The following is a 17,498-nucleotide window of genomic DNA, read 5'->3' as shown; positions in this document are numbered from 1 at the left end:
AAAAAGGGAGAAAGGGATAGATTTAAAATTGATGGCAGTAGTTTCCGATATAAAATGGAAAATATTATGGAGAATCGGATGATATTAATTCAACAGTTATATTAGGCGACTTATATCTATGTATCTATATATGTATCGATCTTTAGAAGCCTAAGGATTTTAGTATTGATCTTCTTTTTCACCTATCCTTCTATTTTGAAAATGGATATAAATGTGTGACAATGACCTCCTAACCTCCTTGAAATGAAACATGACTGTGATCATTGACCAAAATCGATTTAAAACTCCAAAGAATTGTTTTTAACCTTTGACCGTTTCGGGAGCATTACATCGCTGATGCAAAACTTGTATTTTCAAGTAGAGGGATGTTAGAAAGTTTACAAAGCATTTCTTACTTGGCATTACATCGTCCTTTTCTTGGCAGCCATAATGAAGAGAACAACACAAATTCATAACTTAAAAACTAAAAAAAGGGAAAGAAAATAATACTCACTGCAATTTTTCAAGTTTGTCAGCGTCAATTGGGTGTGTGGCTTATTCTTAATATCTGCTGCCGCTTTTGACAACTCCGCCAACCAGAGGGTCTTCTCAGCCGTCGTACAGGCACTCACAGTTATGGCACACTGGCCACCAAATATCGAAAATGAATTATGTTCACCATTTTCTGTGAGCAGAGAACGCACTGGAACATGTCCCAATATGCGGAACGATTGATCGATGGGTGATTTACAGCCATAGAGTAGAATATCAGAGAATAGGAAGAACATTCGTTGCTGTAGGCCACGTTTAGAGTGTTTCAGCAAACATCCTTGACGTATCAGCCGCCGTTGACTTTGTACCAGCTTATCGAAACCTTGTACGTCACGTTGCAACTCACACAGATGTATGAAATTCAGTGATTCGGGCATTTGATCGCGTATTTGTTTTGTGGTGCGGGAGAGTAGTTGATAGACGGCCTGACAATCGGTAGAATCTAAATGCTCTTCGGTATAGAAATCACAAAGTCCTGGAAAAAGAGGGGGACACATGAGTTGATCATTAGAATTTTTTGGTAAAAGAAGGGAGCTTGAAGTAGGAAGCATCGATGTTCTTTAAGAAGATTCATTAATCTTCTATAAGAAGAGCCCTTGGTCTTCCACAAGTAGATCCATTGATCTTCAACAAGAAAATCTGAAGATTTTCCACAAGATTCCTTGTTCTACCACAAGCAGATCCACCGATCTACCTAAAGCAGATCCAAGGATCTTCTACAAGCATATCTGATTCTGATCTGATCTGATTCCATAAGGAGATCCATCCGCCTTTCTCAAGAAGATTCATAAATCTTCCTCAAGAATATTCAGAGAATATCTATCGATCTTCCTTAGGAAAATCCAATGATCTTTCTTAAGAAAATCCATTGATCTTCCTTAATAAGATCCATAGATCTTCCTCAAGAAGATCCATAGATCTTCCTTAAGAAAATACATCGATCTTTCTCAAGAAGACACATTTATCTTCCTCAAGAAGATCTATCGGTCTTCCTTAAGAAAATGCATTGATCTTCCTTAATAAGATCCATAGATCTTCCACAGGAATATCTTCCTTAAGAGTTCATCGATCTTCCTCAAGAAGATCCACCGATCTTTGTCAAAAAGATCCACCGATCTTTCTCAAAAAGATCCACCGATCTTTCTCAAGAAGATCCACCGATCTTTCTCAATAAGATCCACCGATCTTCCTCAAGAAGATCCATAGATCTTCCTCAAGAAAATCCATCGATCTTCCTCAAGAAGAATTATCTACATTCCTTAAGAAAATCCATAGATCTTCCTTAAGAGGATCCATCGATTTTCCCCAAGAAGACACATTGATCTTCCTCAAGAAGATCCATCTACCTTCCTTAAGAAAATCCATAGATCTTCCTCAAGAAGATCATTGATCTTCCTCAAAAAGGTCCATCGATCTTCCATAAGAATATCTTCCTTAAGAGTTCCATCGATGTTCCTCAAGAAGATCCACCGATCTTTCTCAAGAAGATCCACCGATCTTCCTCAAGAAGATCCATAGGTCTTCCTTCGAGAAGATCAATCGATCTTCCTTAGGAAAATCCAATGATCTTTCTTAAGAAAATCCATTGATCTTCCTTAATAAGATCCATAGATCTTCCTCAAGAAGATCCATAGATCTTCCTTAAGAAATCTCAAGAAGACACATTTATCTTCCTCAAGAAGATCTATCGGCCTTCCTTAAGAAAATGCATTGATCTTCCTTAATAAGATCCATAGATCGTCCTTAAGAAGATCCATCGATCTTCCACAGGAATATCTTCCTTAAGAGTTCATCGATCTTCCTCAATTAGATCCACCGATCTTTCTCAAAAAGATCCACCGATCTTTCTCAAGAAGATCCACCGATCTTTCTCAATAAGATCCACCGATCTTCCTCAAGAAGATCCATAGATCTTCCTTCGAGAAGATCAGTCGATCTTCCTCAAGAAAATCCATCGACCTTCCTCAAGAAGAATTATCTACATTCCTTAAGAAAATCCATAGATCTTTCTCAAGAGGATCCATCGATTTTCCCCAAGAAGACACATTGATCTTCCTCAAGAAGATCCATCGATCTTCCTCAAGAAGACACACCGATATTCCTCAAGAAGATCCATAGATCTTCTTTCGAGAAGATCAATCGATCTTCCTTAAGAAAATCCATCGGTCTTCCTTAAGAAAATCTATTGATCTTCCTCAAGAAGATCCATCGATTTTCCCCATAAAGACACATTGATCTTCCTCAAGAAGATCCATCTACCTTCCTTAAGAAAATCCATAGATCTTCCTCAAGAAGATCCATCGATCTTCCTCAAGAAGATCCATCGATCTTCCTCAAGAAGACACATTGATCTTCCTCAAAAAGGTCCATCGATCTTCCATAAGAATATCTTCCTTAAGAGTTCCATCGATCTTCCTCAAGAAGATCCACCGATCTTTCTCAAGAAGATCCACCGATCTACCTCAAGAAGATCCATAGATCTTCCTTCGAGAAGATCAATCGATCTTCCTTAGGAAAATCCAATGATCTTTCTTAAGAAAATCCATTGATCTTCCTTAATAAGATCCATAGATCTTCCTCAAGAAGATCCATAGATCTTCCTTAAGAAAATACATCGATCTTTCTCAAGAAGACTCATTTATCTTCCTCAAGAAGATCTATCGGCCTTCCTTAAGAAAATGCATTGATCTTCCTTAATAAGATCCATAGATCGTCCTTAAGAAGATCCATCGATCTTCCACAGGAATATCTTCCTTAAGAGTTCATCGATCTTCCTCAAGAAGATCCACCGATCTTTCTCGATAAGATCCACCGATCTTCCTCAAGAAGATCCATAGATCTTCATTCGAGAAGATCAGTCGATCTTCCTCAAAAAAATCCATCGATCTTCCTCAAGAAGAATTATCTACATTCCTTAAGAAAATCCATAGATCATCTTCAAGAGGATCCATCGATTTTCCCCAAGAAGACACATTGATCTTCCCCAAGAAGATCCATCGATCTTCCTCAAGAAGATCCATCGATCTTCCTCAAGAAGATCCATAGATCTTCCTTCGAGAAGATCAATCGATCTTCCTTAAGAAAATCCATCGGTCTTCCTTAAGAAAATCTATTGATCTTCTTCAAGAAGATCCATCGATTTTCCCCAAGAAGACACATAGATCTTCCTCAAGAAGATCCATCGATCTTCCTCAAGAAGACACATTGATCTTCCTCAAAAAGGTCCATCGATCTTCCATAAGAATATCTTCCTTAAGAGTTCCATCGATCTTCCTCAAGAAGATTCACCGATCTTTCTCAAGAAGATCCACCGATCTTCCTCAAGAAGATCCATAGATCTTCCTTCGAGAAGATCAATCGATCTTCCTTAAGAAAATCCATCGGTCTTCCTTAAGAAAATCTATTGATCTTCCTCAAGAAGATCCATCGATTTTCCCCAAGAAGACACATTGATCTTCCTCAAGAAGATCCATCTACCTTCCTTAAGAAAATCCATAGATCTTCCTCAAGAAGATCCATCGATCTTCCTCAAGAAGACACATCGATCTTCCTCAAGAAGACACATTGATCTTCCTCAAGAATATTCATCGATCTTCCTCAAGAAGATCCATCGATATTCCTCAAGAAGAACCTTCGATCTTACTTAAGCATATCCATAGATCTTCCTCAAGAATTTTCATCGTACTTGCTTACGAAAATCCATAGATCTTCCTGAAGAAGATCCATTGATCTTCTTTAAGAAGATCCATCGATATTCCTCAAGAAGATCTATCGACATTTCTCAAGAAGATCTATCGATATTTCTCAAGAAGAATTCTTTCTCAAGAAGATCCGCTGCTCTTCTTCAATAAGATCCATTGATCTTTCACAAGAAGATCTAGACATTTTCCTTTTGGACGATCAAGGTATCTTCTTACGGAAGATCAGTTGATCTTCAAGTCGAAAATCAATGGATCTTCTTGAGGAAGATCGATGGATCTTCTTGTGGAAGATTAATGGATCGTCTTAAGGAAGATTAAACGATCTTCCAGTGATAGATCAATAGATCTTCTTGTGGAAGATCGATAGATATTTTTGTGATCATCAGTTTTTTTTTTTGCGGAGGATCAAGGGATCTTTTTATGGAAGATCAGTGGATTTTCCTCATCTGAACAATCGACAGATCTTCTTGAGGAAGATCGGTGGATCTTCTTGTGGAAGATCGATGAATATTCTTGAGGGAGATCAATGCGTCTTCTTGGGGAAGATCGATCGATCGTCTTGAGAAAGATCCATGCATTTTCTTAAGGAAGATCGATGGAATCTTCTCAAGGAAGATCAATGGATTTTCTTAAGGAAGATAGATTGATCTTCTTGAGGAATATCAGCGATTCTTCTTGAGTAAGATCGATGGCTCTTCTTGAGGAAGATCGTTGGATATTCTCATGGAAGATCAATGGATCTTCATGAGGAAGATGAGCGATTCTTCTTGAGGAAGATCGATGGATCTTCTTGAGTGATGGATCTTCTTGAGAAAGATCGATGGATCGTCTTGAAGAAGATCAATTGACCTTCTTGAGGAAGATCAATTACCTTATTGAGAATGATTAATGTATCTTCTTGAGGAAGATCGATTAATTTTCTCTAGGAAGATATATTGATCTTCTCATGGAAGATCAATGGATCTTCATGAGGAAGATGAGCTATTCTTCTTGAGGAAGTTCGATGGATCTTCTTGTGGAAGATCGATGATATTCTTGTGGAAGATCAAGTGATTTTCTTATGGAAGATGGAGAGATTTTCTTGTAGAAGATTTTATGGAGGACAAAAAGATAGTCTTATGGATGGATCTTTCCGAGGATTGATCTTCCTCAGAAAATCTTTCGATCTTTTTCGAGAAGATCCATTGATCTACAGTCAACGGAAGACCTCTTTAGGCCCGCTATAGGCAACCGAAGACCTTTTCGAAGACTTCTTGAGCTCTTCTGTATACAGCAGGAGACCTGTAGTACTGATCATCAGGTCTACGACAGAGAACAGAAGACATACAAAGGTCTTCTTTGGGAAAAAGAATACCTCTTTAGGTTTTCCATGGAGGAGATACCTATTGAGGTCTTTGATAGACGACAGAAGACTCCATGAGGTATCTTGGGGTATTCAAAAGGCAACAGAAGACCTCTTGAAGTCTTCCACAAGAAGATCCATCAATATTTCACAGAAGGTTCATCGATCTCGTCCAATATACATCGATCTTACGGCCTTGACCTTCTTCCCTCCCCAGTCCCATAAAAATCCCCCTACTTACTTTCCAATATCAGCTGATAGTGTAACATGCGCTGCAGCGGCTTCATTAGAAACTCTCCAATCGGCAAATAGCATATCTTCTGCTGTTCAAACTCCTTGTAGATTTGTTGGAAACGATTATCGGTTTCATACATGTCATTGAGGCATTGTAAAATCTCAGCATGTGATTGAGCATATTCATCGTAAATTGGTAGAACGGCCATATTCCTTAGCATAACATCACCAATACGATGACTGTCGTGAGTGCCACGACCCTCCCACAACACCAAACGGTGTTCCAAATCTCTCAAGAAGATGTTATGATGTTGGGCCATTGATTCTAACATTTGGAAGAGTGGTTGGAGATTTTCCACATCATCTTCGGATAGTTCACGACGGAAATTGGTATTTAATATTTCCAAATCTTTTTTATACGTTCGCTCACTCATTAGCAACTCTTTGGCCAGGAAATAGGATTTCTCGGTGGGCCATTTCTAAAAAGAGAAGAAGAAGCCAAGAAGTTTTTTTGGTTAATGGAATTTGTGCATTAAACTTTTGTTTACACTTACCCTCTTTTTAGCTTCGGCATCACTGTCGCCGGCGGCCGATCCTGCGGCTGCTCCACCTGCCGCTCCATTTGTATGCACAATTGTCGCCTGACCTGTTGCCAGCTCATGTCTCTTGGCATGTTGTATTTCCGCTTGTATAACATCATAGGTACCAGCTTCGGAACGTGACAGCGATGATGATTTATCTGATCCGATAGTTAGATCCCTCCGATCCAAGGACATGTTGCCATTGATGCCATGGTACACTTCTGAAAGTTAGAAAAACAAAGGATGTCATTAGAATTGTGATTTGGAATAGTGGAGATGCCAGAGGTCGGTTAATAAGCGAACATTTGTTATCGAAGATTCGAGAGTTTATAGACAACATAAGGTCTCTAGAGGCTTTCAACAGGCAAAAGAAGGCAACAGAAGATCTCTTGAGTTCTTTTATAGGCAACAGAACACTTCTAGAGGTCTTCTATATGCAAGAGAACACCTATTGAGGTCTTCTTTAGGCAACAGAAGACATACTGAAGTATTTTATAGTTTACAGAAGACTTCTTGAGGTCTCCAACAGGCAATAGAAGACATTTTGATGGCTTCTATAGGCAAAAGAAGACCTCTTGTAGTCTTCTAAAAGCAACATAAGACATTTTAATGTTATCTACAGACAAAAGAACACCTTTTGAAGTCTCCTAAAGGCAACAGAAGGTATCTTGAAGTCTTCTACAGGCAACAGAAGACCTCAAGAGGTCTTCTATAGAGAATATACGACCTCTTAAGGCTTTCTATAGGCAATAGAAGAGCTCTTTAGGTCTTGATAACGGAAGACCTCTTGAGGTCTTTTATAGGCAACCGAAAACCTCCTGAGGTGTTCTACAGATAACTTCTCTTCTGTAGAGAACATACGACTTTTTGAGGTCTTCTATAGGTAGCAGAACACCTTTTGAAGTCTTCTATAGTTTACAGAAGAATTCTTGAGATCTTCAAGAGGCAAGAGAAGACCTCTTGAGCACTTCTATAGGCGACAGAAGATCTCTTGATGTCTTCTACAGACAACATACGACCTCTTGATGTCTTCTATTGATAACAGAAGACCTTTTGAAATCTCCTGTACAGAGCTTACGACCTCTTGAGGCCTTCTATAGGCTACAGAAGACCTCTTGAGGTCTTCTATTGACAGCGCAAAACCTCTTGAGGTCTTCTATAGGCAACAGAAGACTCTTTGAATTCTTCCATAGACAATGAAAGACTCATTGCGACTTCTGTAGACAAACAAAAACAGAAGAGCTCTTGAAACCTTCTATAGACAATGAATGACTCCTTGAGGCTTCTACAGGATACAGAAGATTTCTTGAGGTCTACTATAGGCAACAAAAGACTTCACAAAGCCTTCTATAGACACTAAAGGACTTCTTGAGGCTCCAAGAGGCAACAGAAGATAATTTGAGGTCTTCTATAGACAACAGAAAACCTCTTAAGGTCTTATATATACAACAGAAGACCTCGAGAAGCCTTCTATAGGCAATGAAAGTCATCTTGAGGCTCCTATAGGCAACATAAGACCGCTTGAATCCTTCCATAGTAAATAAAAGCCTTATTGTGACTTCTATATGCAACAAAAACTTCTTGACGTCTTCTATAGGCAACGGAAGACCTCTTAAAGCCTTCTATAGACAATAAATGAATCCTTGAGGCTTCTATAGGCAACGGAGGACTATTTGAGGTCTTCTATAGGCAACAGAAGACCCCTTGAAATTTTCCATAGACAATAAAAGACTCTTGAAGCTTCTATAGGTAATTTAACACCTCTTGATGTATTCTATAGGCAACAGAAAACCTCTAGAAGTCTTCTATAGGAAACAGAAGACCTCATGAAGCGTTCTATGGACAATAAAAGAGGCCAAGGCGACTTTAGTTCTCGAGGGGATGTTCACAGCAACTTTCACTTTATTCAAATGGTGGTTCACTGCATAAAACCAAAAATAGTTTCAAGAGGTTATGGACCCAGCTTAACTTTGAGGGAACTCATACTTGGCAACTCGTCTCTCGATTCCAACGCCACCCCAAAATTCTCAAAGGATTTTGGCAAACTTGCAAGAAGAATTATGACGAACAGTTCCTTTTGTAGTTCTATGCCAATCTCCGCTAACTTGTCGACTAACGATGCAAATTCGCACACATACCCTTGTATGTCGCCATCTTCGTCCATCCGCAATGCCAATAACTGCTTAAAAAGCCTCACTTCCGTACTGGACCTTTTGGCATGTGGATTTCTCTTAGAGTGTTCCACGCCTCGGACGAAGTTTTGCATGATTTGATGTTGCATATCAGCCTTGGAGTCACGCTGAGGATTATTGATGCTAAGGCCTTTTCGTCTGTTTTACTCCAAGCAGCATTACCTTTGTCCGGCTTTACTGTTGTGTCGTTCACTATGTCCCAACACTCCTGGTGGACTAGTCATAGTTGGACTCATCCAGCTTCTCAATGCAGTAGATTGAAGAACTCATCTTCACTGGCACTCTTATTTTGTTTGCTGCTTAGCCTCTTGGCTTCTATAGGGAACAGAGGACAATTTGAGGTATTCTCTATGCAACATATGACCTTTTGAAGTCTGTTGTAGACAAAGTATGACCTCTGGGAATCGTCTATATACAAATGATGACCTCTTGAGGACTTCTTTAGACAATATATGACCCCTTAAGTTTTTCTTTAAGACCTCTTGAGATCTTTTATAAACAACCGAAGGCCTCTTGATGCCTTGTATAGGCAATAAAAAACATCTTGAGGCTTCTATAATCAACAGACGACCTCTTCAAGTCTTCCATGGCCAACATATGACCCCTTGAGTTTTTCTTTAGACAACTGAATACCTCTGTAGGTCTCCCATGTTTGGATAAAGGACTTCCCATGTAGATTTTATATGGATAGAAGATCAGAGAAACAGAATTTCTTCTATAACTCTTGCGCTGATGGAAAACCTTTATTTGTCCTCTAAAGAAAACTAAATTTCGCCATGAAATATTTTTTCATTAATGATTAATTTTTATTTATTTTTCTCTTTCTTTTTGTTGGTTTCGTTTGTTTTTTTCTGTGTTATTTTCCATTTCACTTTTCAGTTTAGTTGTTGTTTTCTTTTTATAGATTAATAAATGGGGGATTTGATTAAATTTTTCTGTTTCTCTTTTTTGTTTGTTTTTTTATGGTTTGTTTCACTTGCATTCTTAACTGTTGTCCGTTTTATTTTAGTTGTTAATTTTGTGAAATTTTAGAATTATTTTTTTTTTGTTGGTTTTTATTTATATGACTTGTTTGCAGTTTTGGTTTTTGTTTGTTTGTTGTTATTGGAAAAGTGGTTTTGAAAAAATATAATGGAATTTTAAATAAATTTCGTATTTTTGCTTCTTAGTGGAAAATTACTCTGAAATTATTAAAAATTTCTTCTTTTTTTCTCTCTTAACACTTAAAGAGAATACTTAAAAATATTAATAATTTGATTTTGCAATTAATTTAATTTTTTTTTAATTAAATTAACTTATTGACACTTAATTTGTTTGCTAATTAATACTGATTGATTTGCAAAGAAACAAAACTGAAATTGCCTTATTTCCCGGTAATGCTCTTCTTTTTTCGCTTTGCATTTTAATGTTTGCTTGTTTTTTTAGTTAAACATTTAAGCCAAGTTACAAAAAAATATTATTTAGATTTTAATTTTAATATAATATAAAAAAAGCCTTTCGTTTTTTTAAATAAATATTTTTTTGTTCAGCATTTATCCAATTTAGTTTCTCTACATTAATTATAAATTTTTCGGGGTTTTCAATATATATATTTTCTTGGCTCTTTTGTTTTGACACATAAGTATTGAACATTTTGAATGCTTTTGGCTTTCGTTCTCTCATCAGTTATAACAGGAAAAAGGTACAAGTTCTTATAATAAGAATGATTCACTTAATGTTTTTTTTAATATATATTTTCTTTTATTTGTTAATAAACTTTTTTCTCTTTCGTTAAATTTGCCACTTGTTTTGTCTTTTTATAACATTTATAATTAAACCTTATTTTCGTTTGTTCGTTTTTTTGTTTTTCTTTTCTTTTTTTAATATAATTTCTTGATTTGTATATAATCTAAAATTTGGCACTAAATCCTAACTAATTTTATTACTCAGCTGTGGTTTAGGTAGAGAATGGTTAGGAAAAAAATAATGTAATGTAGATCTTCTATAGATGGTCTTCTATAAATATTATACAGGTCTTTTATACAAAGACCTTCCTTAGAAAATGTTATAAATCTTGAGACCTTCTTAAGACAAGGGAAAACCCCTTAAAGTTTTCTTTAGGCAGCAGAATACCTCTTGAAGTCTTCTACACAGAAAAAAAAAATCCGGCGATAAAAAAATGTATCATATTGACGAAATTCGATAAAATTATTTGATCACAAAGTAAAAATACAACTGATAAAATATTTCACATATTAACTAAAATATTTATCGATTTCTTATATTGAACTGATAAAATATTTCACATATTGATAATGTGGAATATTTTGATAAATATTTTTGTCAATATGTGAAATATTTTATCAGATTTATTTTTACTTTGTGATCAAATAATTTTATCGAATTTTGTCAATATGACAATTTTTTTATCGCCGGAAAATCGATAAATTTTTGATTGAATCTTTGAATTTTTTTTATTAAATGGCTAAAATTTTTTCTGTGTATGGTCAACAGAAGACCTCATGAAACCTTCTATAGATAATAAAAGACTCTTTAGAACCGTTTGAGGTCTTCTATACACAACTGAAGACCCCTTTCGTAGACAATAAAAGACTCCTTGTGGCTTCTATAGGCAACAGAAAACTTCTTGACGCCTTCTATAGTCAACAGAAGACTTCTTAAAGCCTTCTATAGACAATAAACAGCTCCTTGAGGTCTTTCACAGTCAACAGAGGACCTCGCGAAACCTTTTATAGACAATAAAAGACTCCTTCATACTTCTGTAGGCAACAGAGGACCATTTGGGGTTTTCTATACGCAACAGAAGACCCCTTTGACGCCTTTCATAGACAACAAAATATTCCTTGTGGCTTCTATAGGCAACAACAGAAAACTTCTTGACGTCTTCTATAGGCAACATAAGACCTCTTAAAGCCTTCTATAGACAACAAATGACTCCTTGAGGCTACTATAGACGAAAGAAGATTTTTTCAGATCTTCTGTAGTCAACAGAAGACCTCGCGAAACATTCTATATACAATAAAAGATACCTTGATTCTTATGTAGGTAATAGCAGACTATTTAAGGTCTTCTTTACACAACACAAGAACCCTTAAAGCCTTTCATAGACAACAAATGACTCCTTAAGGCTTCTATAGGCAACATAATAACTCTTGAGGGCTTCTCTAGACAACAGAGAACCACTTTAGACCTTTTCTAGACAACAGAAGAATTCTTAGGGAATTCTATAGACAACAGTATACCTCTTCAGGTGTTCTATAGACAACGAAAGAATTGTTGAGGTCTTCCATAGGCAATAGAAGACTTTTTGAGGTGTTCTATAGACAACAGGAGAAATCTTGAATCGTAGAAAAATAAGAATTCTTGAGGTCTTCTAAAGCCTACAGGCGAATTCTTGAGACAGAGGTCTTTTAATAGAAGAATGCCTATAGATGAAAGACTTCTTGAGGTGTTCAATAGACAACAGGAGAAATCTTGAATCGTAGAAAAAAATAAGAATTATTGAGGTCTTCTAAAGGCAACAGGAGACCGCTTCAGGTCTTCTATAGACAACGAAAGAATCGTTGAGGTCTTCCATAGGTAATAAAAGACTTTTTGAGGTGTTCTATAGACAACAGAAGAAATCGTCAATAGTAGGAAAATAAGATTTCTTGAGTTCTTCTAAAGACAACAGGAGAATTCTTGAGACAGAGGATTTTTAATAGAAGATGGCCTATTGTTGAAAGACATCTTGAGGTGTTTTATAGACAACAGAAGAAATCTGGAATGGTAGAAAAAATAAGAATTCTTGAGGTCTTCTAAAGACAACAGGAGATCTCTTCAGGTCTTCTATAGACAACGAAAGAATTGTTGAGGTCTTCTATAGGTAATAGAAGACTTCTTGAGGTGTTCTATAGACAACAGAAGAAATCTTGAATCGTAGAAAAAATTAAGAATTCTTGAGGTCTTCTAAAGACAAGAGGAGAATTCTTAAGACATAGGTCTTTTAATAGAAAAAGGCCTTTTCTTGAAAGAAGAGTTCCTTTGTAATTTTTAAATAAATAAAAGATCACTTATGGAGGTTTCCTAGAGATTGTATACGTCCTATGTGGGTCTTCTATTGATAGAAGACCTCGTGTAGGTCTTTTATAAATGAAAGACTTCTTATGTAAGTCCATATTTACATTAGGTAATTTTCCTTGCGGCAATTGCCAGTTTGTCGGTGAGAGAGGGTGTTGAGAGGCAAAGGTTCCTCACCTCTCTCTCTCCATCAAACTGACAATTGTCGCAAGGAAAATTGACTAATGTAAATATGGACTAAGTCTTCTATAGATAGATGAACTACATAGTGGGTATTCTACAGATAAAGTAGGTAGTAGGTATTCTATAAATAGGAGACATCCTATGAATGTCGGCAATAGATAGAGGAAGACTGTGAAGGCCTTCTGTAGATACAGGTCCTACAATAAAGATCTTCTATAGATAGATGATCTCCTATGAAAGTCTGCTATAGATAGAAGATCTCCTATGAAGGTCTGCTTTAGGTAGAAGACATTCTATGAAGGTCTTTTATAAATTGAAGACCTCCTATGAAGATCTGTTATAGATAGAAAATTGTATATGAAGGCTTGCTATAGATAAAAGATGGAAGACATTCTATGAGGGTCTGTTATAGATAGAAGATCCTCCTATGAAGGTCTTCTATAGATAGAAGAACCTCCTATAAAGGTTTTTTTATAAATAGAAGACATTCTAGGAACGCCTTCTATAAATGGAAGACGACCGATGAGACCTCATATCAAGGTAAAAGATAGAAGAGAGATCGAAGACCTCGATTGTAGTTCTTCTAAAGGTATAAGACTTCCTACGAAAGTCTGCTACAAATATTCCTCAAGGTCTCCGAGTGGAGTGGCTGCCAGCATGGCAGTTACGCATCCTAAACCTAACCTACCTCTTATGAGGCCTTCTATATATTAAGGGGTTCTATAGATAGAGGACCACCTGTGAAGGTCTTCTATAGATATAATATTTCCTATAAAAGACCTCCTATTAAGGTTTTCTCTAAATACAAGATATCCTATGAAGGTCTTCTATAAATAGAAGAACTCCTAACAAAGTCTTCTATAGACAGAAGACCTCCTATTGAGGTATGCTATAGATAGAAGATTTTCTATGAAGGTCTTCTATATAAAGAAGGCCTCCTATGTGGTTCTTTTGTAGAAAGATGATCTGCTATGTAGGTTTTCTGTAGATAGAAGACATCCTATAAAGGTCTTATGGAGATAGAAGACCTCCTATGTAAGCTCTCTATTGTTATAAGACTTCCTATGTAGGTCTTCTATAAATAGAAGACCTCATATAAGGGTCTTTTATAGAATTAAGCCATCCTATGAAGGTCTTCTATAGATACAAGACCTCCTATAAAGGTCCTCTGTAGATGAGAGACCTCCTATGAAGGTTTTCTGTAGATTTAAGACCTCCTCCGTAGGTCTTTGACAGATACAGGTCTTCTAGAGATAGAAGACCTCCTATAAAGGCCTTCTAGAGATAGAAGACCTCCTATAAAGGCCTTCTACAGATAGAATACCTCCTATAAAGGCCTTTTAGAGATAGAAGACCTCCTATAAAGGCCATGTATAGATAAAATACTTCCTATAAATAAAAGACCTCCTATGAAGGTCTCCTATAGATATAAGATTTCTTGTAAGGTATTCTATAGGTAGAAGACTTCCTGTGTAGATCTTCTGTAGATGGTAAACCTCCTATGTATGTCTTATAAATATAGACTTCTATGGAAATCTTTTAGAGATAGAAGGCCTTCTATGTGGGTCCTCTATAGATAAACGACCTCCTATGAAGGTCTTCTATAGATTTAAGACCTCCTATGTAGGTCTTCTACAGATAGAGTGCTTCCTATATAGGTCTTTTAGAGATAGAAGACCACCTATAAAGGCCTTCTAGAGATAGAAGACCTCCTATAAAGGCCTTCTACAGATAGAAGACCTCCTATAAAGGCCTTCTAGAGATAGAAGACCTCCTATAAAGACCTTGTATAGATAAAAGACTTCCTATAAATAAAAGACCTCATATGAAGGTCTTCTATAGATATACGATTTCTTATAAGGTATTCTATAGATAGAAGACTTCCTGTGTAGATCTTCTGTAGATTGTTGACCTCCTATGTATGTGTTATAGAGATAGAAGACTTCTATGGAAATCTTTTAGAGATAAAAGGCGTTCTATGTGGGTCCTCTACAGATAAAAGACCTCCTATGTAGGTCTTCTAGAGATAGAAGACCTCCTATAAAGGCCTTCTAGGGATAGAAGACCTCCTATAAAGGCCTTCTACAGATAGAAAACTTCCTATAAAGGACTTCTAGAGATAGAGGATCTTCTGTAAAGGCCTTCTAGAGATGGAAGAACTTCGATATAGGCCCTCTATAGATAATAGACTTCCTATAAATAGAAGGCCTCATATGAAATTCTTCTATAGATATAAGATTTCTTATAAGGTATTCTATAGATAGAAGACTTCCTGTGTAGATCTTCTGTAGATAGTATACCTCCTATGTATGTCTTATAGAGATAGAAGACTTCTATGGAAATCTTTTAGAGGCAGAAGGCCTACTATGTGGGCCCTCTATTGATAAAATACCTAGGAGGTCTTCTATAGATTTAAGACCTCCTACGTAAGTCTTCGACAGATAGAGTGCTTCCTATGTAGGTCTTCTAGAGATAGAAGATCTCCTATAAAGACCATCTAGAGATAGAAGACCTGCTATGTAGGCCCTCTATAGATAAAAGACTTACTATGAATAGAAGACATCCTATGAAGGTCGTTTACAAATATGAGGCCTCCTGTGAAGGTCTTCTATAGATATTGACCTCCTATGAAGGTCTTATATAGATGGAAGACCTTCAATATGAGTCATCTAGAGATAGAAAACCTCTTAGGTAGGACTTCTAGAGATAGAAGACCTCTTATGCAGGGATTTTAGAGATAGAAGGCTTCCTATGTAGCTCTTCTGTAGATAAAATACTTCTTATGAAAGTCTTCTATAGATGGAATACTTACTATGTAGGTCTTCTCTAGATAGTAGATCTCCTATATAGGTATTCTAGAGATAGAAGATTTCCTACGTAATTCTTCTAGAGATAGAAGACCTTCTATGTAGGCCTTCTAGAGATAGAATATATAAGACCTTCATAGGATGTAATTATCTATAGAAGACCTTCTATGTAGGCCCTCTATATATAAAAGACTTCCTATAAATAGAAGACCTCCTATGAAGGTATTTTACAGATATGAGGCCTCCTATGAAGGTCTTCTATAGATAATGATCTCCTATGAAGGTCTTAGATAGATGGAAGACTTTCAATATGGGTTATTTAGAGATAGAAAATCACTTATGTAGGTCTTCTAGAGATAGAAGACCTCAGATGTAGGGATTTTAGAGATAAAAGGCCTCCTATGTAGGTCTTATGTAGATAAAATACTTTCTACGAAAGTCTTCTATAGATGGAATACTTACTATGTAGGTCTTATCTATATAGTAGACCTCCTATGTAGATCTTCTAGAGATAGAAGACTTCCTAAGTAATTTTTCTAGAGATAGAAGACCAAGTACATAGGTCTTCTAGAATTAGAAGTCCTTCTATGTATGTCCTATATATATAAAATACCTCCTATGAAAGTCTTCCTGTGTAGGTCTTCTAGAGACAGAAGACCTCCTATGTAGTACTTCTAGAGATAGAAGTGGTACGTGGTCTACATATGTACATATATAAAACTTATTTGACTGATTTATACAAATATTTTTGGAAATTTCTTTAAACCATTCCCCCTCCCAAAAACCATTATCTGAGTAAATTATTTCATTTTTGTTTTTGTTATTGTTGTTTTTGTAAATGTAATAATCTACAAAGAAGAGTTGTTGTTGTTGTTTGGTTTTTAATTGTAAATTTGTTAAAATGAAAATCTAAATGCAAATTTTCCAAATTGTTTTTTCGTTAATCTTTGCCATTTTCTTACTCATTTCGCTCTTCCAAACATATACAACGTTTACACATAAAGTAAAGTAATTAATAAATACAATATTATTTTACAACTAAATTACAATACAATAATAGTTTGATTATAGGATTATTGAAGAATTTTGATTATAATTAATAATATTAAATTATCTTAATAACTTTACAAGAAACTTAGTGTGGATTTATTTTTGATTATACATATTATTATTACAATGAAAATAATTTCAAAGTATAAACCTTCTTTTGATTAAAATATTTTTGACTAATAAAATTAAGTGCGAATTTTCCAATTGCATAATTTATTAAAAATTTTGATTAATTTATATTACTTAGAAACAATGGAAAACAGATTGAGCCTTACATTGGAGTTTTTAATTCAAATAAAAAGAAGATAAAAACTTCGCTAAAACAAACGTTTCTAAAGAGGAATAATTCTCTTACAAAAATAGTATATAGCGAAGGTTCTCTATAAAGTATTAATTGTTCGCCCCAGCTACGTCATAGTGAAGTTTAGCTGTACTTAGCCGTGTATAAATTTCTAGCAGTGTATCAATTTCGGATGCATTTTGGTATATGAACTATTTCACTTGTAATTTTAGAACTTTATTCGCATAAGAAACTTCGTAAATCTCAGAAATCTTTAAAATCTATTTTTGTTATATCTCGAATTAATTCAAATTCGAACAATAACATCGTTTTGTAATTTGAACTTTTCATTTGCATTCGAAGTAAACAACATACATGGCCTGTTTCTCTAAGACGAATCGAAGCATTTTTGATTCATTTTTGTTGCTAATCAAACAGAAATTGTCTACAATAATACGGGTTTGGTAAAAATTCGAACGAATTCGAATCATTTAAGGAGACAGGCCAATAATTCGTAGTGTTTCAGTTGTTAATCGAG

The 17,498-nt window shown here is 35.7% G+C and overlaps 1 protein-coding gene across 18 annotated transcripts in view; it reads right to left on the bottom strand.

The window, feature by feature from the left end:
- Nucleotides 1-17,498, bottom strand: part of Cdep (Chondrocyte-derived ezrin-like domain containing protein) — a 254,904-nt gene that overhangs the window by 4,777 nt on the left and 232,629 nt on the right. For 10 of the 18 annotated variants that reach the window (XM_073975232.1, XM_073975223.1, XM_073975261.1 and 7 more), the window contains 4 exons: nucleotides 6,363-6,610; nucleotides 5,816-6,287; nucleotides 494-1,006; nucleotides 306-416 (listed from right to left, as the gene is read on the bottom strand). In XM_073975232.1, coding sequence (XP_073831333.1) covers nucleotides 306-416; nucleotides 494-1,006; nucleotides 5,816-6,287; nucleotides 6,363-6,610 — 1,344 coding nt within the window. The remainder of the gene's footprint in view (nucleotides 1-305; nucleotides 417-493; nucleotides 1,007-5,815; nucleotides 6,288-6,362; nucleotides 6,611-17,498) is intronic. The other 8 variants (XM_073975332.1, XM_073975326.1, XM_073975339.1 and 5 more) reach the window with 4 other exon arrangements.

This window comes from Musca autumnalis, unplaced genomic scaffold, assembly GCF_047663935.1.
Source record: "Musca autumnalis isolate F117 unplaced genomic scaffold, ASM4766393v1 scaffold_1, whole genome shotgun sequence".
Lineage (NCBI taxonomy): Eukaryota > Metazoa > Arthropoda > Insecta > Diptera > Muscidae > Musca > Musca autumnalis.
This window is presented reverse-complemented; position numbering and strand designations above follow the sequence as displayed.